Source organism: Triturus cristatus, chromosome 3_1 (genome assembly GCF_964204655.1).
Source record: "Triturus cristatus chromosome 3_1, aTriCri1.1, whole genome shotgun sequence".
Taxonomy (NCBI): Eukaryota; Metazoa; Chordata; class Amphibia; order Caudata; family Salamandridae; genus Triturus; species Triturus cristatus.
Genome location: NC_140583.1, coordinates 19,202,571 through 19,227,591, shown reverse-complemented (window position 1 = coordinate 19,227,591; position 25,021 = coordinate 19,202,571). Strand labels below are relative to the sequence as shown.

Here is a 25,021-nt window from a genome sequence, read left to right as displayed (position 1 = left end):
CTACTGAATCTGCTCTCCTAATCGTTTCCAAATCAAAGTTTGTGGTAGAAAAAGTAACAATGCTGTATTAATCCTTTCTGATTTGTCGTCGGCATTCAACACAATATAGCATGATATCCTATTACAGCATCTTGCCCACTATAGATTTAGTGCTCGTGATTGGGCATGGCTTCAATCTTTTTTAAAGAATAGTAAACAGGGTGTGACAATGCCCCCCCCTTCAGATCAAAGCAACAACTACTGAAGTACAGTGTCCCCCAGGGTTCGACCTGGAGCTTGACCCTGCTTAAAAAATATAGGGCACTTCTTATCAAAACACTGGGTATGTCCGCTATGCCATGTGCTGATGATCCCCAATTGATGTGGTCGCTTATTATGAAGTCTTGCGGCTCTGAATCCAAGTTTAAAGCCGTCGTTCCCAAGTCCTCAGATGGTGAACTGTAATCATTGAAAGCCTTACACAGAGAAAATGAAAACTCTAATCTGAAAATAACAATCAGTTCTCTGCCCTCGATTGGTGGCTGGACAATCTCACTGAGACGACATAGCTAGGAATTTGGGAGTACATTTTGGTAAAGATCCATCCGTCGTCCACCAGGTTACTACAATCTCAAGGACATGTTTTTCATTGATCAAATCCCTGAAAGCGTTTTATGGCGTTCTTTCCTCTGATTTGAGTTAGATGGGATTCCATGCCCTGATTACTTCAAAGATCAAGTATTGTACTAGTCTTTACCTACGCATTCCTAAATACCTGACCAAGAAACTTCCGGCTGTTGAAATGCAGTAGTTAGACTTGCGCTTAAACTTCCTTGTAAAAGTGCCACTTCCAAAGGTTTAGGGAACTCTATACTGGATTCTTGTGGAATAGCAGATTTTGTTCAAATCTCTTACCATAGTCTACAGGGCATTTCATCAAAATGGTCCTAAGATTTTCATTTTCTTCCATACTATCTTAAGATCTGCCAATAATAAACTCTTACAGATCCCAAATGTCAGGTTACAGACCAGGGGAGGCAGATCACTCTCTGCACTCAGTGCGAAGGACTGGAATCAGCTTCCTCGCTCACCAAGACAAGCCAAAAAGGATGCTACTTTTAAAAAGCTTCACAAAATCTAGCTTTTTAACTAGTCCTAGTGTACTCTCTAGCTGAGTAAGTTGTGAAAAATAATTAGTTTTAGGGATCTATCACAGAGACGCCCCTATGGGGGTGGCCGTTGCGCTTTATAAATGATTATTTTATTTCAGGTCAAGAATAGTTGCCAATAACAGATGTGCGAAATGCTAAGCAGGGATTGGATAGTGCGGAATTTTAATGATCCTAAACTCAGGAAGCTTAGTAAGCAGAGGGACGGCTTGAGAAGCAGCGCAGAAGAGTACAATGCTAGAAGGAGGGCACGGCTTGAGAAGCAGCGCAGAGGAGTACAATGCTAGAAGGAGGGCACGGCAATGGAAGCAGCGCAGAAGAGTACAATGCTAGAAGGAGGGCACGGCAATGGAAGCAGCGCAGAAGAGTACAATGCTAGAAGGAGGGCATGGCAATGGAAGCAGCGCAGAAGAGTACAGTGCTAGAAGGAGGGCACAGCTTGAGAAGCAGCGCAGAAGAGTACAATGCTAGAAGGAGGGTACAGCTTGAGAAGCAGCGCAGAAGAGTACAATGCTAGAAGGAGGGCACGGCTTGAGAAGCAGCGCAGAAGAGTACAATGCTAGAAGGAGGGCATGGCAATGGAAGCAGCGCAGAAGAGTACAATGCTAGAAGGAGGGCACGGCTTGAGAAGCAGCGCAGAAGAGTACAATGCTAAAAGGAGGGCATGGCTTGAGAAGCAGCGCAGAAGAGTACAATGCTAGAAGGAGGGCACGGCTTGAGAAGCAGCGCAGAAGAGTACAATGCTATAAGGAGGGCACGACTTGAGAAGCAGCGCAGAAGAGTACAATGCTAAAAGGAGGGCACGGCTTGAGAAGCAGCGCAGAAGAGTACAATGCTAGAAGGAGGGCATGGCTTGCAAAGCAGCGCAGAAGAGTACAATGCTAGAAGGAGGGCATGGCAATGGAAGCAGCGCAGAAGAGTACAATGCTAGAAGGAGGGCACGGCTTGAGAAGCAGCGCAGAAGAGTACAGTGCTAGAAGGAGGGCACAGCTTGAGAAGCAGCGCAGAAGAGTACAATGCTAGAAGGAGGGCACGGCTTGAGAAGCAGCGCAGAAGAGTACAATGCTAAAAGGAGGGCATGGCTTGAGAAGCAGCGCAGAAGAGTACAATGCTAGAAGGAGGGCACGGCTTGAGAAGCAGCGCAGAAGAGTACAATGCTAGAAGGAGGGCACGACTTGAGAAGCAGCGCAGAAGAGTACAATGCTAGAAGGAGGGCACGGCTTGAGAAGCAGCGCAGAAGAGTACAATGCTAGAAGGAGGGCATGGCTTGCAAAGCAGCGCAGAAGAGTACAATGCTAGAAGGAGGGCATGGCAATGGAAGCAGCGCAGAAGAGTACAATGCTAGAAGGAGGGCACGACTTGAGAAGCAGCGCAGAAGAGTACAATGCTAGAAGGAGGGCACGGCTTGAGAAGCAGCGCAGAAGAGTACAATGCTAGAAGGAGGGCACAACTTGAGAAGCAGCGCAGAAGAGTACAATGCTAGAAGGAGGGCACGGCTTGAGAAGCAGCGCAGAAGAGTACAATGCTAGAAGGAGGGCACGGCTTGAGAAGCAGCGCAGAAGAGTACAATGCTAGAAGGAGGGCACGACTTGAGAAGCAGCGCAGAAGAGTACAATGCTAGAAGGAGGGCACGGCTTGAGAAGCAGCGCAGAAGAGTACAATGCTAGAAGGAGGGCATGGCTTGCAAAGCAGCGCAGAAGAGTACAATGCTAGAAGGAGGGCATGGCAATGGAAGCAGCGCAGAAGAGTACAATGCTAGAAGGAGGGCACGGCTTGAGAAGCAGCGCAGAAGAGTACAATGCTAGAAGGAGGGCACAACTTGAGAAGCAGCGCAGAAGAGTACAATGCTAGAAGGAGGGCACGGCTTGAGAAGCAGCGCAGAAGAGTACAATGCTAGAAGGAGGGCATGGCTTGCAAAGCAGCGCAGAAGAGTACAATGCTAGAAGGAGGGCACGGCTTGAGAAGCAGCGCAGAAGAGTACAATGCTAGAAGGAGGGCATGGCAATGGAAGCAGCGCAGAAGAGTACAATCCTAGAAGGAGGGCACGACTTGAGAAGCAGCGCAGAAGAGTACAATGCTAGAAGGAGGGCACGGCTTGAGAAGCAGCGCAGAAGAGTACAATGCTAGAAGGAGGGCATGGCAATGGAAGCAGCGCAGAAGAGTACAATGCTAGAAGGAGGGCACGGCTTGAGAAGCAGCGCAGAAGAGTACAATGCTAGAAGGAGGGCATGGCAATGGAAGCAGGCTGCCAAATGGAGGTGAAAGGAAAGGCTGATGCTGAACTGGAACACAAGATGAAAGTGGGGAAAGCAAAGAGCTAGAGAGACCTCCAGGACAGAGCAATATTTAACAGACGTGCTTGCTAGCAGAAAGGATAGTGATGAAAGGAAGACTACTGAACAGCAATAGCTGGGATGGTGAAAAAAGAAACCAAGGTTAGAGGTGTGGACTGGGATCATAGGCGTAGCAAGATGATGCAGGTAGGGAGGGTAGAGTGGAGATAGATCATGACTAGGAGGGAAACTGGAAGACATGCGGGACAGTCCTCGGATGAACAGAAGAGCATGAACAGAGAAGTACAGTTAGACCACTGCGTGGCAGAAGAGGAAGAGCATTAGGGTGTGAAGGGTAGCAGGTAGAGCAAGGGTCTGAACAGGTGCAAACGGAAACAAGGAGAGGTACATAGCATGAACCAATATGAGAATGGAGGCTGTGAGAGCAAGCTTACCAAGAGCAGCTTTCGGAGAGGTACTCAAACCATCAATGCTGGGTCCTAGCTCGGGTTCTGTGAACACAAATCTTTTGGTTAATTTCCAGGTCATCAATGCAGCAAATCTAAGGAGGAGGGTTAGAGACACTATACCATCCTGGGAGAGAGCGCACTTTAGCAGAGATCACGATTCTGCAGAGAGCTGTAGAAGAAAACATGGCTTACCTGTAACCACTGGTTTGCAGCATGTATCTGTTTGAGAGGCAAATGATGTCCATACTTCTGGGATCTAGTTGTGAGCTTCAGGATGAGCAGCTTTAAGTCACCGTAGTCACACTGCATCCAAGGGCTATGCGCTCAATAGCTGCCTTACCTTATGTTCATTTCCACCATCTTAATTCTATCACAAGAAGTGGCTGTAGGAAGCTGGCTCTGTATATACTATACCAAAGTGAGGTATAGTGTGCACAGAGTCCAGTGGAACCCCAAAGGTAGGCAGAGGTAAAGTTAGATGGAACCTTACTCTCGATTTGTGGTAGTGTGGACGAGCAGTAAAGCAATACAAGAGGAAAGTGTTAAGCATTTTTTGTACACACTCAGTCAGCAAATGTATTCACACACACAAGAACTGAACTCTAGGACAATTGTTTTTGTATAAAAAAAATATTTTTTGTTATTTTATTTCTAGAACCAAGCAAGCCTGGCACAGATAGGCAATAAATACTTTACAGTAGTAAATGCTGATTGTAATACAGTTCAATTGCAACTGTAAATGTACTATGGTTTGACTTGCAGTATGGTTTCAGAGAAATGCAATCACTTGTAAATACAGTACTTAGACTTGAATGGGAATTTCAGTAAAATAGCAGGCAAGTTACTTTTGGATTACTTTTGTAACTCAGTGCTGTATGCCTGGATACGGCACTGGGACATTTCCTGTCACAGGTGAGTAACAGCGTTTTTGTTAAATCGTACAATTTTAAATAACTTCTTTAGGTTTCAAAATTCCACACTTCAGGAAAAAGAGTCAACGTTATCCTTTGGAGGAAAATATGGTTATCATTTTTTAGGTAAGTAATCTGTCTTTGGAGTGAGGTTCTGGGGTTAGACTGAGGGGACTCCCAGGTCCCCCCAGGGTCAGTGATGCACTCTTGTTACACCTGCACTAGGGTGGCCGGGTGCAGAGTGTTGAGGCCCAATGTCATCCAATGGGGGACAGTGGGCCTCCGGTTGGTGGCTGCTGGCAAGCAGGCCAATGGTTTGTGGGAGCAAAGCTCCTGGACTTTAGCTCAGGGCAAATAATTAGCACCAAAAGGTGCACCCTCAGCGGCACTAGGGCAGCCGGGTGCTGTTTCGAGGTCGGATGCCCTGTTTCCAATGGAGAACCTCCTGTTTCCAAAAGCACTGCAGACAGGGAGACGAAGGACATCTGGGTGCGACCACCACTTCGAGTGGTAAGTTGGGAAGCTAGGGGTTGGTTAGGTACTGTTGGTTTGGGCACACAAGGCCGTGGGGCGTCAGGTGCAGGGGTGCCTTTTGGGGTCGGATCTTCTTACCAGCTCCTGGTCGCAGTTAGAGGGGCCGTCTGGATTTAGATTGCAGGCGTCGGCTGGAGGCTTAAGGCAGGTCAGGGATCACCAAATCTCAATTCAGGATTGCCGGGATGACCTCCTCGTGGTCTTTGCCCACTCAAGCTCGGTCTGTGGACGGCAGTTGCAGAGTGGGGCAGATTCGCGGTTTCCGGCTGCTGCCAGAGGTTGCAGTTGAACAAATCCGGTGTTCACGGGAAAAGCAGTCTTTGAAAGTGAAGCTAAGCAGGTCCCCATGGCTTTGAGGTTGCTGGCTGCAGGAGACACCGGGATTTTGCAGGAGCAGGTTTGAGGGGGAGACAGGCCAGTAGGGTTGGGGCCAAGTCAGTAGGTGTCCTCTTGTTAGCTGCTGCACGGCTGTTTGGTCCTTCTATTCTTCTTGTCTGGATCTGAGTAAGCAAGGTTCAGGGGTGCCCCTGAATACTGGATTTAGGGGAGTTACAGGTAGGAAAGAGGCAGGGACAAATTGGTCCCTTCCCTGGAGTGGGTACACCCCCTATTATGCCACCCTCCAGTAGGAGGGGGGCATGTGCCTGTCCGGGTTTGCTGACTCCTATAGGCCACTCTCCCTCCTGAACTGTGACGCCAAGATACTGGATAAGCTGATTGCCAATCGCCTGGGACTGTTACTTGAAACTTTGATACTCCCGGACCAATCCGGTTTTGTACCAGGCAGGGCGACCTCCCATAATTTACGGACCCTTTTTGCGATTCTTAATAATGTCTCGCCTGACTTACCTCTCGCAGCTATTTTTTTTTTTTAGACGCCACTAAGGCGTTTGACTCAGTAGAGTGGGATTATATCTTCGGAGTAATGCTACGAATAGGCTTCCCCCCCCCCTGTACAACTTGCCAGTGGCTAGGGTACTCATAAATGGGCATACGTCACCGCCACTGTCGTAGTACAACTCTATTTGCGTGAACCTGTATGAATGGCTCTTGAATGGTTAGTGCCTGGAGTTCACTAACTCTTCGCAACAACGTGATTGCCACTAAGAAGGCTACTTTCCAGGTGAGGAATTGAATCTCACATGAATGCAGAGGTTCAAAAGGTGGACCCATCAATCTGGTGAGGACCACATTCAGGTTCCACACCGGTGCCGGTGGGTGAGTTGGAGGAATCACTCTTTTGAGTCCCTCTAAGAAGGCTTTGATGGCAGGCACTTTGAATAAAGAGAGGTGCTGCCTGTTCTAAAGATAGGCCGCTATTGCGGTTAGATGTATACGGATGGAGTTGTACGCCAGATTGCATCGGTATAAGTGTAACAGGTAACAGATGATGTTCTGAATGGATGCATCCAGCGGATTAATGTCATTGTTTTTACAGTAAATGACAAACCTTTTCCATTTAGCCGCATAGCAAGCTCTGGTCGTGGGTCTCCTGGCCTCCTTGATGATATTCATACATTCTGGAGGCAGGTTCAGGTAGCCAAACTCTAAGACTTCAAGAGCCAGAATGCCAGGTTCAGCTGTTGCGGATCTGGGTGCTGAATTTCGCCATGGTTCTGTGTTAAAAGTTTGGGTGTTAGCCGCAGTCTTTGAGGCGGCACCACGGACAGTTCTAGTAACGTGGTGTACCATGGCTGGCGTGCCCACATTGGAGCAACCAGGATGAGTGTCATTGAGTGTTGCCGTAGTTTGCGTGCCACTAGCGGTATTAATGGCGCTGGGGGAAAAGCGTACGCAAATCTGCCTGACCAGTTTATCCATATCGCATTGCCCTGCGATTGTGGATGCGGAAACCTGGCGGCAAAGCTTTGGCATTTTGCGTTTTCCCTTGTGGCGAATAGGTCTATCTCTGGATGACCCCACTGCTGGAAGTACGGTTGGAGTACTGATGGATGTAGCTCTCACTCGTGCATTTGGTGGCTGTGTCTGCTGAGCAGATCCGCCATTTGGTTGTCCTTGCCCGGGAGGTGTTCCGCCATGAGGAATATGTTCCTCTGAATGGCCCACTTCCACATGCTCTGAGCCAGATGAGACAACTGTGGAGTGTGTGTTCCTCCCTGCTTCTGTATGTAGTACATGGCAGTCATGTTGTCCGTCCGAATCAACACGATTTTGTTGCACAAGTGTACTTAGAATGCCTTCATCGCCAGGAAGATTGCCATCAGTTCCAGAAGGTTGATGTGCATCTTCTGTTGCTGTGTCGTCCATAGTCCCTGCACTGTGTAATTGAGAACATGGGCTCCCCATCCCTGAAGAGACGCGTCCGCCGTCAGTACTATTTGTGGAACAGGCTCTTGGAACGGTCGGCCCTTGCAAACCTTTCGTGGATTCCACCAATGCAGAGAGTTGTATGTCCGACCGCTCACCAACACTAGGTCTTTCAACTGTCCTTGAGTCTGATTCCATTGACGTGCCAAGCACTCCTGAAGCGGGCGCATATGTAGTCTCGCGTGCGGGACTATGAAGATGCAGGAGGCCATCATGCCTATCAACTGCATGAACACTCGCGCTGGAAGGGAGTGTTGTGGTCTGAACTTTTTTTTATCAGCAGTTGCATGCTGTTGATTCTCGCTAAATTTGGCTGAGCTTTGGCAGCCAGAGTGTCTATGGTCGCACCCAGGTACTGCCGTACGTGGGCGGGTTGGAGATGGGACTTTGGATAATTCAGTGAGAATCCCAGACTGTGAAGAAGGTGAATGGTGTGGGATATGTGGCTGGCACACTGCTGGGCTGACTTTGCCTGAACAAGCCAGTCGTCCAGGTAAGGGAAGACGTGAATGTGCTGTCTCCTTAAGTGTGCAGCCACTGTCGCTAGGCACTTGGTAAAGACTGGGCGCCGTTGTTACTCCGAAAGGGAGTACCTTGAACTGATAATGCTGATCCTGAAGAGTGAACCCGAGATATTTTGTGTGTGATGGGTGTATGGGTATGTGGAAATACGCATCCTTCAAATCTAGTGTTGCTAGGAAGTCTCCCTGACTGAGTAACGGCAGAACCTGCTGGAGGGTGAGCATATGAAAATGCTCTGACAGAATGTATTGGTTGAGGGGTCGGAGGTCTAGTATAGGTCGGAGAGACCCGTCCTTTTTTGGGATTAAGAAGTACAGAGAGTACACCCCTGACCCCCGCTGTTCCATAGGCACGAGCTCTATGGCTCCTTTTTGCAGCATACTTAGTACTTCTTGCCGCAATAATGTCAAGTGCTCTGCGGACATAGGACGGTGTCTTGGTGGTATGTTGGGTGGATTGGATGTTAATTCCAGACAATAACCGTACTGGACAATTTCTCTGACCCACCTGTCTGTGGTGATGGATCTCCAGACTGGCAGGAACTGTTGGAGTCTCCCCCCGACCGGTGTTATGTGGGCGGGTGGCAGCGACAAGACGTCACTGTTCGTTATTGGCGGAGGACCTGGTGTTGTTGTGTCCTCGTCCTCTGCCTTTGGTGCTGGATCCACGATATCCACCCCTATTGTTTTTATTATAGGTACTCTGGGTACCTCCTTTACTGTACTGCTGCTGGGACCCCTGACCTCTAGCTGCACCTCTATTCCCGGGGCGACGAAAAGAGCCACTCCGAAACTGCTGCGACTGTAGAGCCCCCATAGATTTCGCAGTTTCAGTGTCAACCTCGGGGCCAAATAAAAAGTCAGGGTTGACTGGTTGATTCAAGATATTATTTTGAATCTCAGGTTTGAAGCCTGATATTCTCAGCCATGCGTCCCTCCTCAACATCACACTAGTGTTGATAGCCCTAGCTGCAGTGTCAGCTGCATCTAGTGCGCATTTGATGACGCATTTGTAATGAGTTTTCTCTCTCGGATGAGGAGCTCCGCTCCATCTTTGTATTCATCTGGTAGGTGTTCCAGCAGTGTTTCTAGTGTATCGTAGTGTGACCTGTCATATCGGGCCAGGAGTGCCTGAGTGTTGGCAATGCGCCAGATGTTTGCTGCTTGTGCTGCTACCCTTTTGCCTGATGTTTCTAGCACTTTGGACTCCTTGTCTGGAGGAGGAGCATCACCTGTAGTCTGCGAGTTAGCTCTCTTGCGAGCATTAGAAACTACCATGGAGTCCAACGGCAATTGACCCTTAATGTACATTGGGTCTCCGGGTGCTGGTTTGTATTTCTTCTCTATTCTCAGGTTCAATACCCGTGCCCTGGTCGTCTCCTTAAAGATGTCCTTAGCATGTTTAAGAACCCCTTTTAACATTGGTAGAGTCTTGACCATTCTTTCTGATGTGGAGAACGGTTCCACCAAGAAATCCTCCTCCACAGAGTCAGAATGGAGTTCCACTCCGTGATTGTCAGCCGCCCTTTCAATGAGGGTGTTAAAAGCAGCAGTATCTTCAGTGGGAGATGGTTTGATATTATAAAGAGGAGTGTCAGGAGCATCTTGTGGGTCACCTTGGTCATTAGGGTCTCCCCATGCTTGATCTTGGTCTTGCTGTTGGTCATCAGGGTCATTATCCACAGGATAAGTGGTATCATCCTCAAAATAGTTCTCTCCTGCATCCGCCTCCTAGTGTGTAGGAGAAAAGGATGGTGGTTCCCGAGGATAGGTTTGGAATGTTTCTACAAGGACTGGCGTCGAACCGGATGCCGGTTTCCTTTTTAGTGGAATCTTGTACGAGTCCAAAGCCTTTTCTGGAACAATTCTCCGCTTGCGGAACAACAGCCTACCAGTATCGGCGTCGATAAACTGGTCCTGCGAGTCCCCGACATCGGTTCTTTCCGTGGACACTGTTCGTGGGTGTTCGACACTCTTCCTAAGTTCGAACACCTTCGGTGCCCCCTGGTGGCGGCAATCCAAACTTGATCGGTGCCGAGTGAGCTTTGGCGACCTTGTGTGGTTCGGGACCCGTTTTTGGTTCGAGGGTTGCCCGTTCCCTGATGCGCTTTAGGGACTCCGACACCTGTTGCAACGTGAATGCAGACGGTGCTTTGGAACCGATAGGCTCTTTGGAGACAGGCCTCGACGCGGTATCCGGTTTCTTCCCAGCCTTCGGGTTTTCGATCCGAAGTTTAGGATCGACGCCCTGTTGATCCGATATTTTGTCAGTCGCCGCACTCTTCGGTGTTGACGTAGTCGGATCGACCACCTTGATCTTGGTGGTTGGTGCCCCAACCTTCGGTGCTATAGGCCGTTGCGTCCTCTTGGGACCGGGGGCCTTCTTCTGTGCCTCGGTGCCGAAGCCCTTTTTCGGTTTCTCGGTACCGAAGTCCTTCTTTCTTTGTTCGGCTCCGAAGTCCTTTTTCCGTGTCGACGGATTGGAGGGCTTCGATGCCTTCGATCCGACCTGAACCAGTTGCACTTTCGGTTTCGATTTGACCGGTGCTGGGTTTGGTTTTGCTTTCACTGAATCGAATCCAGTCTTTTTTGATATGTCTGGCTCTTTTGAAATGTTCGAAGCCGGGCCTTCAGGCGGGGCTGTAGAACGATCCGACTGATCTTGGGTAAGGCCCGCAGGCGATCCCTCGACCTGAGCCTTATCACGACTGGTTCCCACAGCCTCCGCATCGACGGATTGGCCTAGCTCCTCGCCCGAGCTATCTTCCTTGGCCCCAAGGGCCTCATCGTCATCTCCTACCTCGTCGACGACGTCTTCGTCCTCGAAGATCACCTCGTCGTCGTCAGATTGGGATTCATGCTCCGAAGCATGGCTCAAGTCTCTCTTCGACGCTCTCGACTTCTTCATCCTCGGTGCTGAATATGTTAACCGGGGTAGGCGCCGATTGTTTGGCCTCCAATCTAGCCGCCCGTCGATTCCGAAGTGTCTTCTTTGACCGGAACCGGGCGCAGGCCATAGACCTGGACTCATCATGATCCGGTGATAAACATTTGTAACACACCGGATGGACATCGATGTGTGGATATTTCGCATGACATAAAGGACATCTCTTGAAGGGAGTCCTCGATTCCATCCTCGAACGTCGATCAATGTTGGGACCGAAACTCGGTCCGAGAAGTGTGAATAAGTCCGAGAACAAGTATAATAATTCGTCGATACCGAACGCAAACAATACGACGATACCTAAAGGCTTTTGGCCTTAAATAAAGTTTTCCTAACTTGAGCTAAGATAATCACATCCGTACCCAATGGCGGAAAAAAACAATCTGAGGATGGAGAGGATGCCCATGCGCACTGTAGTCCAGGGGAGGAGCCACCTATCTCGCGATACTTCGAAGACTCTTCCAGGACAACAATGTGCAATCATTCGGACCCAACACTAGGCGGCGATCTATGCACAGATATGAATTCAGCAGCCCACATGCCTCGAACATCTGTGACATTACTGATGATGCTACTGTTTGTAAAAAACAAAGAAATTAAAAAAAAGAAATAGAACGACAAATATGTAAATATGTTGGGATTTTATAATTCAAGACAACAGATTTGGTCGCACTTTAGAGTTAGAAATCACAAACTGGCAGAAGAGGCACCTATGTTGTAATATTCCCATGCGTAGCATTCTCCCCTGCTGTTGGACTCAGTCGTTTGCAAGATGTTTTTGTTCAAAGAAGTCTCTAGTGTGAGAAAGTGGGTTTCTGTTGCAGTGTTTGATTGCGATCACTTTCACTTTCGCGGCCGCTTAGCATAGCAATAGGTCTTGCTTTTGGGACCTTTTAAGTAGTTAGTTATGCAACTGTTGCATGGCTAAACACTAATAAGGTCCCAAAGGCGAGACCTATTGGCTATGCCAATGCTGGTTTTTGTTGTTGCCAGACTACTGATGCTCTTTTGACTTGATGTGCTCTGGGGCCCTGCCAATCAGGACCCCAAGGCCTGCGTTCTTTCCCCAAAACAAAACCCAATTGACAGCTCTGACCACAGGTAGATCCCTGGTAAAAGGTACCCCATGGACCCAGGGCACAGTGACCAGAGAAGGCTCCTAAGGGCTGCAGCACCAATTGTGCCACCCTTAGAGGCACGGTACCCTGGCACACACACACTGCCTTTGCAGGCTGAGTGTCTGTGTGCAGAACAAAACACAGTCGACATGGCACACATCCCTGTGTGCCATGCCCACAACACTGCCCTGGCATACCCAAGTTACCCCTCTAGCTGGGTGCCGCCCTATGCCAGTGGTGTGGGTACAGGTGCATGAGCCCTGAACCCCTACGGTACCCAGGTCCTTTACTGGGTACTGTGTGCAGTGCTGTCATTAAGAGTATATGGTGCTAGGAAATCTTCATCACGAACTCCACAGCACCATAATGGCTACACTGAAGACTGAGAAGTTTGGTATCAAACTTCTCAGCAGATTAAACCGACACTGATGCCAGTGTGGGATTTAATGTAAAATGCACGACAGAAGGCATCTTCGAGATGTCCCCTGAAACTAACCAACTACCAGCGTCCTGACTGAGAGGCTGCCTAGGCTGCCACCCAGTAGACATGTTGCTGGACCCCTGGGTAGAGAGCCATCCGCTCTCGTGGGCCTGCAACAATGCACATCCTGGGGCGAGGTGCTAGGCCTCCTCCCTCAGGATGGGCAGGGGAAGCTTCAAAGGCATGCCGCCTTCGTGAGCTTCTCCAGGCCACTTGCTGTACTCAGCAACTGGCCCCCACCGGTTCTGACCCCCACTCTGGCGGGAAGATCGGCGGGAAAGTGAGGAAAGGGGGTTGTGCCAGCCTCTGCAAACCCCACCCCTCAGGTGGGTGAGGCGAGGTGAAGCACAACTCCGGGCTCTCGCCATCTTGAGGATGGGGAGCCCTACCCAATCAGGACTAGGCTCCTGCCCCTCTTCAACTGGAGAGTGGCAGGGTAGGGGGTGTACTCACCCCAGGGAAGGGACTCATTGGTCCTTGCCCTTTACCTACCTGTAACGCCCCTTAATTTAGTATTTTGGGACACCCTGAACTTTCCTTCCTCAGATCCCCGATTCCGAAACAAGAAGAACAAGAAGAAAGAAGACCTGCCGTGCAGCTGCGAACACGAGGACGACACCAACTGACTTGGCCCCAGCCCGATGGACCCTAGAACCTGCTCCTGCTAAATCCCGGCGTCTCCTGTGGTCAGCAACCTCGAAAACCCCGGAGGACCTGACTGCCTTGCTCACCTAAAGATTGGGACTCCCACGAGCAGTGGTTCTGCTCAAACAGCAACAACCCCTGGTGCCAGCCAGGAACCGCGAATCCAGCGCACACTGCACCCGCAGAGCCTGGCCTGCGCCTGAGGGAACAAATACCACGAGGACGTCTCCCCGGCGACTGTGACCAAGAATCCAGCACCCAAGGTCCCTCCTCGACACTCCTGACGACGCCTGCAGCCTCAATACCAGGGACCCCCCCCAACCGCTACCACCAGAGGGTAAGATTTCCCAACGCCAAAAGACACCCCTGCACCCGGCGCCCTGCGGCTCCCTGTGCCCAGCTCCTGGGTGCCTACCCAACCTACAGCTTCCCAACTTACCTCTCGAAGTGGTGGTCGCACCTGAAGAATCTCTGCCCCAGAGTATGCAGTCTTTGTTAGTCTTGCAGCTTTCCCACTGAAATCCATTGAGCGCCCGACGGCTCAAAAGCACCCTGCACCCAGCCGCCCGAGTGCCCCTGGAAGTGCAGCATCTGTTCTATTCTACTTCCCTACTTGTCCTGTGTAACTGACCAGGAGCCCAGTTCCCACAGCCGCGTGGCCTGCCTGCTAACAGCCACCAACCAAAGGCCCCCTGCCCGCTAAAGGCTAACATTGGGCCTACTCTCTCTGCACCCGGCTGCCCCTGTGCCGCTGAGGGTGTAACAACTGTACCTACCTGACCCTGGGAGACCAGAGTCTTACCCCAGAACCTTAACTCTGCCAGTCGAGTACTTACCTGAAAGCCAATAACCTACATTTTCTCCATAGGGTAACATAGACTGATTACACTTGGAAATTCTTCTAAGTGACACGTTTTGAAACTTTGAAATATTCACTTAAAGTCACCCGATCAACGAAAACAAAATTACTCACCTGTTACCAGGAGAGATCCCAGTGCTGGATCTTGGTGCCCAGCACTGACCCTGAAAAGTAATTATAACTGCGATTTTCTGATCCCCCAACTTTCCTCCATAGGATAACATTGCCTGGTTTTTACCAGAAATTCTTCTAAGTGTCGATTTTTGAAACGTACAAAATATTCCTTAAAAATCGCCTGTGTAACAAAAACGATTTCTTTCAACTGTTTACAGGAGATGAACCAGAGCTGAATCCAGGATCCATCCCAGAGTAAGAAAAACCTATACAAAGTAATTGATATTGCCTTTACTTAAAAATTCCCATTGAGCTCAATGATATAATTGTGTTTAACTTGTGTTGCCTATTGCAACAACTGTAACAATTACATTTAAAAGTCCATTGCTATTTGAAAGTATTCAACTAGAGCATTGCATTCTGAGAAAGTATTTTGATACCTACCTGTGGTTCTGAAATAAAACTATATATTTTTATATACAAAACATTTGGCCCAGAGTTCAGTTCTTGAGTGTGTGAGACCATTTGCTGACTGAGTGTGTACAACAAATGCTTTACACTGTCCTCTGATACTACCTTACTGCTCGACCAAGCTACTACTTAAGAGAGTAAGGCAATATCTAACTTTAGCCTCTGCCAAACCTCTGGGGACTGTGGACCCTGTGCACACTGAACCTTACTTTGGCGCAGTATATACAGAGCCACTTTCTTTCATCTAGTCACTAGATTTGACAGGACGCCTCTTCTAGGTTTACTCTGCGCGTGGGCGCCATATTAGATTGTTTTCCACACCACAAGCGAGAGCATGTAGGATGTAAATGTCAATGAGGTGCGTCAAACACAATTTGCACTGAAATGCAAAATGCAAGAGATCTGCAAAAGATGCAAGCCTCTGGGAAGGAGGAGGGCAAGAGCATGTGAATCTACATCATTACATACTACGAATAGATGATTACAAGGTAAGTAGTATTTTCCGTTAGTAGCGTATGTGGCTATAGATATACAAGCTTAGCATAGATGGCAAAGCAGCGTCGTCCAGAAGCAATGACTAGCATTTGGATTGTGCAAGTGACACAAACAAGGACCTTCGGCAGGGGCTGGAGAGGAGATGCAATACTTTTACAATAGACTTTTCCTTTGTCGTCACCGCCACAGCCATTGACCCCATAGGCAGATATGTAGGACTAGAGGGCATGCGGTAGGGGACCCAGTGCAACTTTCTTCTTCCTTCGCATCTACATCCCACCTCGGGCACCTAGGATGGCTTTAGAAGCCTGCTCATCGATTGTTCTGGGCTTCCCTTCAGGAGTCGCAATAGTAGGAGGAGCCAACGGAGTCCCCAACTCACCAAGTGACTCCACGGGAAGCCTAACTGCAAACTGAGTAACCACCTCTAGATCCCAATTGTCTTAGATGTCCTCTTTGGGGCTCTGCAATATTTGGAGAATACAGCACCCAGCAGGTGCCACACCTAAGACATTGTCCCGAATAGTTCTCCTCCTGCTCCCTGTGACAGATGCTCTACATACCACCACACTGGGGATTCTCCCACAGGATATCTCCGAGCACACCTCGATTCTCCGAGCACACCTCGATTCTCCTGCACCTCGGGAACCCTGAACCACATGCGGCCAATCTGGCTTCTCAGTACCTGCTGCTTAGTTGAATCCCAGTTTGCAGATCTTGAAACGCAGATCTGGGCATACTTTGATATCAACAAAGGCTCCGTCTCCTCTACAGGCACCCTCTGGGCTACTGGTAAGGCGACGATCATGGGGGCTGCTCGATCACTTGTCTGCCAAAATAAGCGAGGGAAACAGGCCAAGATGGATGAATTAGAATTGCACATCCTCCGAGCTGAGGATCAATGCACGATTGCCCACCCCCCACACCTTCCTGTGCCAGTTAAATCTAGACCTCACTCTGCCAGCTGAATTTGTAGGAGGCTCGACAGTGTCAGCGGGCATCCCTTTGCCGGATCTATGAACAGTAGACAAACATAGAAAACTGCTCCACTGGCAGGCCACTAGAGACATCCAAAGTAGACCCCAAGGTCTTGGACCGCATGGGCCATTGGAGGCAAACGGCCGCCGCCATAAACAAAATCTTTGCTGACTACCACCGCACCCTATATGCTTCCCACACTCACGGTCACGTGCAAAAGCGCAATCCGCCTCCAAACCTGCAGACTTGCTGTATGCAGTTGATTTACTCCTCTACACTGCAAACATGCAGGATTTCGGCCCCAGAATACTATGGATTTTTATCTCTTTATGAAGAAGTTTTGGGCCTCCATAGCAACTGTGTCAAATCTCTTTAGGTTCCTCTCACTGGGGCCTGTTATCGCAGTGGCATTCAGCGATCACCATCCGAAGGCTCAGCTTTCATTACTTAGGCATCAACATGTAGGCAATCCACAAGCTGACCCAGCTCCACAAGCTGACCCCGCTCCTCAACCTTCCCCCACTATTGTCTCAAATAAAACTGAATTTTCATACCTGAGCACAACTCCGGTTATATTGTCCGGGCAGGATAGTATTGTTCAAGATGAGACCCAACCTCGATTCCTCTACACCAGGGGTCTGCAAACTGTGGGGGCTCAAGCTGTCCGGGGGCTTCACCATTGTCTTGCCAAAAGAAGCACTGTACCGATAATAGTACCTTGCGTGGGGGGGGGGGGGGGGGGGGGGGGAATGAGTAGCATTAAGCTGCTCTGTAATGGGCCATCACTAACATCTTTTGTCTTTTATATCCTGGCTGGGATAAGGTGTCAAGTGGGAAGGGACTTAAGATGTCCTTCCGACCGCTCCCACCCCCTCCCCCCCCAATTTTCCTACGGGGCGTTCCAACCTTCCCCCACCCCCCATATAGCTCTCAAAAAGTGATGCCAACCGTCATATGAGTGGCAATGAAGACACTTGCCTTTACTACTGGGTCTCTCAACTCCTAATAATAAATGAGTGCCGTGACAGAGGTTGGGGACACCCGACGTATAGACTGGAACTATCTCAGCTAAGGTAAGAATGTTCTGCTTGCCCTGTATGAGGGCACTCTCTCCCACAAACTCCCAAAGCACAGCAGAGTGGTGGTCCAGGTGTGGCGAGCCGCACTGGGGATGACAGGTCTAGACAGAAGACCCCACTCAACATACTCTGCTCTGGAAGGGATGCTGGCTGGGCAAAGTCTCACGTCTACATGAGTTCGCTAAATGGGAGAAAATTGGCCTTTCCCTTCTAGGAGAAGTATGATCTCTGAAATCATTCATAGACCTCCAAATCCACAAATACCTGCAACTGAGACATGCACTCTCCGGCTACGGGGACATTATTGACCCATCAGAATATAATCCCTTAGAGGCCAAACTCATTCAGGCTCCCCTGGGGAAACTCTCAGATATAAGTCACTTCTACTTAACTCCCCAAACACATTCGATTCCCTTAAGCAGAGATGGGAAACCTAGACAGAACCGCTGAAGAAGCAGGCTAGAGATGCACAAATGCTCCCATCCCCCAGATCCCCTCCCCACCCCACCCCACCCCACTTCAATCTCGGGCCACCCGAGACTCCTCCAACTCAACTCCCTTCACATAACCTATCTTACAAGGATCTTGAAAGCGGGAAAGAGACACACCAAACTGCCCCTGCTGCTCCTCTCCCGATGCAGACTCACCACGTGGTTTGGGGGTGCCAAGTAATAGCAACATACCGGAAAGCCATAGAGGGGATACTAAATGAAGTCCCAGAAAGACCTGTAGAGCTTTACCCCAGGGGGGCATTATTGGGAATCCTAGAAAACCCGAGTGGCCCCAGACGAGACTCTGGTGACAATAGCCACACTCTTAGCCAAAAGAGACAGCACACCACTGAAATGCCAAGGCGGCCCCCCACATCTCGTAACGTGGACAACTGCTATGGATTGGGGTGTCAAGCTTAAAGAATCCATATACAGCCCCCGTAAACTTTATGGGATAAATAACTAGGGTGACGAAGGGCGAGGGAGGGTTCTGGGTTGGAAAGACCTGGCCTGTGGTATATTTGTGCGGTGCAATAGGTGTATTAGACAGCTGTGGTATTAGGGTCTGTTATCAAAACTATTCAAATTTGGTTAAAAATCTAGAGTCTGGAGCAGTCTCAGGGTGAGGGGAGTCTCTTGAAGGAGGGACACATCTGATTCCTGAAGTTGGTGGGACATTTCCAATTGTTTAACTGAAGCATTTAAGTCTTTGGTATGTAGATAAACCATTCTCATGGGTTGGTTAGTGTTAGTGGTTTGAGAGAATGAATATCTTCTGAAACATTCTCTAGCTATCAGCTTTCTGACTGACCGATCAGCCCTTTCGAAGACTAGAGGTCTGAAACTCCCAGGCATAAGAACCAAGCCCACTAAACCCATTTACAGATCAAGTAAAGACTTAACAAATATCTCTAGTGACTTTAGTGTATTCCAAGGCCTTCTCCATGCTTGTTGCTCTTCTCTGTAACACCCATTTCCCTGCCCTGCCTCTACCAGATGGTGTTCTCACTTTCCGGCATATCAGTTGGGGCAACGCATCACCTGTTCACGATGGGCACTGCTAAGGGCTAGAGAGCATTTTTTTAATTGGCAGAGGCTCTCTGGTGGCAGCACGCATGTACCTCAGAGTCTGGATAGGAGCTCTTCTCTCCTTGTCTTCTGGAGGGACTCCGGCCTGGAGGCTTCTCATCACTCTCTCTGTAATATGGTGGGGATGGGTTTGTTCATTCCACTTCAGCGTTTGGGTCAACATAATTAGCCCTGCTTTTCCTTGCCAGTGAAACATCAGTCAAGGAGCCCCCCCAGCAGTATATGATGTCTTTACATGTAATGGACTGAAATCCTGTCGCTTCTGAAGGGTAACCCTTGAAAGGTCTTGATACATTTGGATTTCAAGGCAGTCATGGTGTATTTATTCCATCTTCCTTGCTGCCTCCATTATCTTTTCATCATTTGATATTGATAGAATGATCAGGTCTGTTGCTCCGTTCGAGTTGTAAGATGGTGCTGCTACATAGTGCATTCTGGCCAGTTCATCTAGGCCAAGAATGGTTTCGAAAATTTTACAAACCCATTCCTCCATGGTAACTCCCTCCAAGACCCTCAGAACTCCTCCTATATGCATCGTATCCACATGTGAGCGGTTTTACTCTGGTGACTCCCTCCAAGACCCTCAGCACTCTCCCCTATACGCATTGTATCCAGATGTGAGCAGTTTTACTCTGGTGACTCCCTCTAAGACGCTCAGCACTCCTCCTATACGCATCGTAGCCACATGTGAGCGGTTTTACTGTGGTGACTCCCTCTAAGACCCTCCACACTCCTCCAATACGCATCGTATCCAGATGTGAACAGTTTTACTCGTGACTCCCTCTAAGACCCTCAGCGCTCCTCCAATACGCATTGTATCTAGATGTGAGCAGTTTTACTGTGGTGATTCCCTGTAAGACCCTCAGCACTCCTCCAATACGAATCGTATCCAGATGTGAGCCGTTTTACTGTGGTGACTCCCTCCAAGACCCTCAGCACTCCAATACGCATTGTATCCAGATGTGAGCCGTTTTACTCTGGTGGGCTAAGTTTTGACCTTGGAGGGAGAGGAGTTCTTGTTTTATAAACTACTGTTCTTCTCAGATGTCCATGTGATCTTTCAAGATAAACATACTCTCAGCCTAGGCCTCCTGTCAGAACCCCACTGAAAGGCCCAAAGGGCAAGCAGGAGCTACTAGGGCTATGTAGGGGTTGAGGCCTTTTATTCCTAATACTTGACAGCTGGACCAAGTCCCCCTTCAGCGCTTGACTCACTGTAGAAGCGCACGTCGAGCAGTCCAAGGGTTCATAGGGGGTTTTGGGGTGAACACAGGCTCACACCTAAAAACACATTCAGTAGCAGCAATAAATTACGTAAATAATTGCCCAGTCAAATAATAGCTTTTGTGAGAAAAGGAGCATTTATATACAAACAAAAAGTAAAATGCAGCATCCACAAACAATACACAGCCCCCCAAAGTCAGGGCTCTAGTGTTTTAAAGGTAGACTCCTGAGTCTTACTCCCCTTTCGCTAGCAATGCTGGTTATTCCCCATTCACTATAGGCGACATTCAGGTTAACCCCCACTGACTCTTTTTTAAAGTCAAACGTGTTGCATTGTAAAAACGCAATATGACCGGCAATTTCCCCCAGGGCTGTCTGGCCGGTAAATTAGTCTTACCTGCACCAGCAGGACATGAACAATTGGCTTCTCCAAGCATGCCTCCTTCGCAGGCGCTGAAGCTTCAGTGGCTGTCTCTGGCCCATCATCACTCGGAACATGTGCTATAACCAGACCCGCACAGCGGTAATCTTTACACCAGCCCACTTGGCATATGGGGTCGCCAACTTCACTCTATACAGGCTGCGGCCCGATCAATACAGCAGTATTGATCACAGTGGCCCCACTTGGCATAAAGGGTTGCGGACTTCACTCAGCAAACTGGCTACGGCTCGGTCGGTGATAAAGAACAAGTTACTTACCTTCAGTAACGCTCTTTCTGGTGGATACAGTACCTGCCTGTCGATTCCTCAACTTGTGAATATCCCCTGCTCCAGCATTCCACTGAACTTTCTTCCCCAGCTCTCTACGCCGATGTCATAATACCTCGGCTCCGCTCGCGTCTCCGTATGACGTCACCGGAGCCATAAGAGAGCCACGTCGGCGTGATGACGTCAGTTCCACCCATTTTTTCCATGCCTCCGAGGCGAACAGTTGGACCGACAACAGATTCAAAGTATACACAGTATACAACATTCGAACAAATATACATAGTACATATACAAAAAGGAAAGCCAAGGAACAAAAGCATTTCCTATAAGTGTACCAGATAAAACAACATGTCAAGCAAGGCATCCTTTAAGGTATACAAGGGTGGACAACGGGGAGGCGGGTGGGCCAGTGAGGAATCCACGGGCAGATACTGTATCCACCAGAAAAAGCGTTACCAAAGGTAAGAAACTTGTTCTTCTGATGGATACATCTGCCAGTGGATTCCTCACCTTGTGAATAGATTCCCACAGCAGTCCCACTCCCGAAGGAGGGTGTCCACCTTCCTATACCAAAAAGTCTTGCAAGACAGAGCGCGCAAAGTGGCCCTCCCTCCTCATCTCAGAGTCTAAGCAATAATGCTTTGCGAAAGTATGGAGGGAGACCCAAGTCACGGCCTTACAAATGTCTGCAACAGGAACACCCCTGGCCAAAGCAGAGGTGGAAGACTTAGCTCTAGTAGAATGAGCTCTAATACCCTCAGGTGGAACCTTACCAGCCAGGGCGTAGCAGATCTTGATGGCCAGGATGATCCATCTGGACAGAGTGCGCTTGTGCACAGCTTTGCCTTTAGATTGTCCAACATAGCCCATGAAGAGCTGATCGTCCAAACGAAAGTCCTTTGTTGTATCCAAGTAAAAGCTCACAGCTCTTTTTGGGTCCAGTCGGTGAAGTCTTTCCTCCTCCTTGGAAGGATGAGGAGGTGGCTAAAACACAGGGAGAGTGACGGACTGCCCCAGATGAAAGGGAGTAACCACCTTCGGTAGGAAAGCAGCCCTGGTCCTAAGAACCATCCTTTCAGCATGTAAGGTTAAAAATGGGGGTTTTGAACTAAGAGCTTGAAGCTCACTCACCGTCCTTGCCGAGGTTACGGCTACAAGAAAGACCATCTGACAGGAGAACAGCCTCAAAGGACAGCTATGAAGGGGCTCAAAAGGGGACCCCATCAAAAAAGTTAAGACAAGATTAAGGTCCCACTGTGGCATTACAAAATGAGAAGGTGAAAACCTGTTTGTAAGGCCTTTGATAAATCTTAGTACAATAGGAGGTTTAAATAAAGACAGCCGAACTGGAAGACATAGAAAAGCCGATAATGCCGATAGATAGCCCTTGACCGTGGCCACAGCACAGCCCTGCTGAGCCAAGGAAAGAGCAAACTGAAGCACATCAGAAAGGTGGGCTTTTAAAGTGTCAATGGATCTCTCTCCACACCATTTAACAAACTTAGACCACCTATATGAGTAAATGGACTTGGTGGAGGGTCGCCTGGCTGATAAAATAACATCCACCACATCAGGCGGGAGAGAGAAGGAATTCAGGTTGCCCTGTTTAATCTCCAGGCATGAAGGTGCAAGCTCTGGAGGTGGGGGTGAAGAACCTGCCCCTCGGGAGACGGAGCGGAGGGTGCAATGAGAGGTGAAGTAGATCTGTGTACCACACCCTTATTGGCCAATCCGGAGCGACCAAAATAACTTGGGCCCGGTCTTGGCGAATCTTCCTCAGAACCCGAGGAATCAAGGGTATGGGAGGAAACGCGTAAAGGAGTTGTGAGCTCCTACTCAACTGGAAACGCGTCCCCCCAACGCCCCCTGCATCGGAAACTGGAGAGTGCAGAATGACAGGCAATGCGCGTTCTCGCGGGTGGCAAATAGGTCTATCCGAGGAGACCCCCACGTCCGAAAGACGTGACGAACCACCTCCGGATGAAGCCTCCACTCGTGGTCTACGGAGAACTGCCGACTGAGACTGTCCGCACGTACGTTCAGCACCCCGGCCAGATGATTTGCCATCAAGCAAATCCGATGATCCTGAGCCCAGGAACAGAGCCGTAATGCCTCCCTCCAGAGACGATACGACCCTACTCCTCCCTGCTTGTTGACATACCACATCGCGTTAGTGTTGTCCATCAGGACTTGAACCGACTGACCGCGAAGGGAAGGGAGGAAGGCCTTGAGCGCCAAACGTATCGCCCGTAATTCCAGAAGGTTTATGTGAAGCAACCTTTCCTCTGGAGACCAAAGACCTTTGATCTCCAGATCCCCCAGATGCGCACCCCACCCTAAAGTGGATGCATCCGTTATCCCTGTGGCCACCGACGGAGGTAGATGGAAGGGATTTCCTTGAGACAAATTGCCCTCCACGCTCCACCAAGACAGATCCCCTGCAGCTTCTCTGGAGATCCTGATCGACTCCCTGAGATCTCTGTTGTGCCGATACCACTGCTTGCGGAGGCACCACTGGAGTGCCCTCATGTGCCAGCGTGCATGGCTAACCAACAGAATGCAGGAGGCGAACAGACCGAGCAGGCGAAGGACCTTCAGAATTGGAACAACCGCTCCATTGTGGAATAAAGGGCTCATCTCCTGAAAGTCGAGAATTCTTTGAGGAGGAGGAAATGCTCGACACACAGTAGTGTCCAGTACCGCCCCTATGAACAGGTTGCGTTGAGAGGGCACCAGGTGAGATTTGGGCACATTGATCGAAAAACCCAAGTCGAATAACAGCTGAGATGTTACCTATAGATGAAGCTGCACTATCTCTGGGGACTCTGCTGTCAGAAGCCAGTCGTCCAGGTAGGGGAAAACCGGAATCCCCAACCTCCTGAGATGAGCAGCCACCACTGCCATCACCTTTGTGAAGACTCGAGGTGCGGTAGTAAGACCAAATGGGAGGACCGCAAACTGGTAATGTTGCGACCCAACCGTAAAACGGAGATACTTCCTGTGCAACTTCAGGATTGGGATGTGAAAATACGCATCCTGCAAGTTGATTGACACCATCTAGTCTCCTTGCTGCAACGCTTGAAGAACCTGTGCAAGGGTCCGCATTTTGAATTTCTCCTGCTTCAGGTAAATATTCAAAACTCTGAGGTCCAGGATTGGACGCAATCTGCCGTCCTTTTTGGTTATCAGGGAATACCGGGAGTAGCATCCCTGACCCCTTTCTTGCTCTGGAACCACCTCTAACGCACCTGTTTGTAGCAATGCAAGAACCTCCTTCTGCAGAAGAAGTAGATGGTCTTTTGAGCAAAAAACTTGGCAAGGAGGGTAAGGGGGAGGAAATTCCCGAAAAGGAAGGGCGTACCCATTCTCCACGAGGTTTAAAACCCAAAGGTCCGTCGTGACGGAATTCCAACCTCGCAGAAAGTGGGACACCCGACCTCCTACAGGTCTCACATGATTCAGGATGGGGGGGGGGGGGGGGGGGGGGGGGGGGGGGCGGGGGAATCTAGAGCTGCTTCCCTGAAGCTTCATTGGGAGCAGAGGAGGCAGAAGATGAAGACGGGTTGCGGCCAGAACCTCTCCGGCCCCTTTGCCTTCCTCTATTTGACCTATAGAAGGGATTCTGCTGTTGCTGTTGAGGTTGATGGAAGGTACGAAATGAAGACCTCCCAAATCCTCTATATTTTCTGAAGCCAAATCCCTTAGCAGGAGTCTGTAAACCCAAAGACTTCGCAGTAACCCTGCTATCTTTAAACCTTTGCAAGGCGGAATCGCCTTTTCCCCAAACAGTTTTTCTCCATCAAAAGGCAAGTCAACTAACGTGGCCTGAACATCCGCACAGAAGCCGGAAGAACGAAGCCACGCTTGCCTCCTAGTGGCTATCGAAGACACCATAATTCTAGCCACAGAATCAGCCGTGTCTAGAACCAACTGAATAACCTGCCTTGCGGCAGCTTGAGTGTCCATAACAACCTCCATAAAAGAGGCTCTCTCTTCTTCCGGCAGCTTAGGGGCGAATAGCTTCATCGAGTCCATCAGTGCATGAACATAGCGCCCCAATAAGCAAGTGGCATTGGTCGATTTAAGAGCCATGCTTCCAGACGAAAAGACCTTTTTGACTGTTTGAGCGGTCTTCTTAGA

General features: G+C 49.4%; 1 protein-coding gene across 2 annotated transcripts in view; it reads right to left on the bottom strand.

The window, feature by feature from the left end:
• ARFGAP2 (ARF GTPase activating protein 2) overlaps positions 1-25,021 on the bottom strand; it is a 142,484-nt gene that overhangs the window by 80,060 nt on the left and 37,403 nt on the right. For both annotated transcript variants that reach the window (XM_085646629.1, XM_085646630.1), the window contains exon 7: positions 3,877-3,933. In XM_085646629.1, the coding sequence (XP_085502755.1) occupies positions 3,877-3,933 (57 nt within the window). The remainder of the gene's footprint in view (positions 1-3,876; positions 3,934-25,021) is intronic.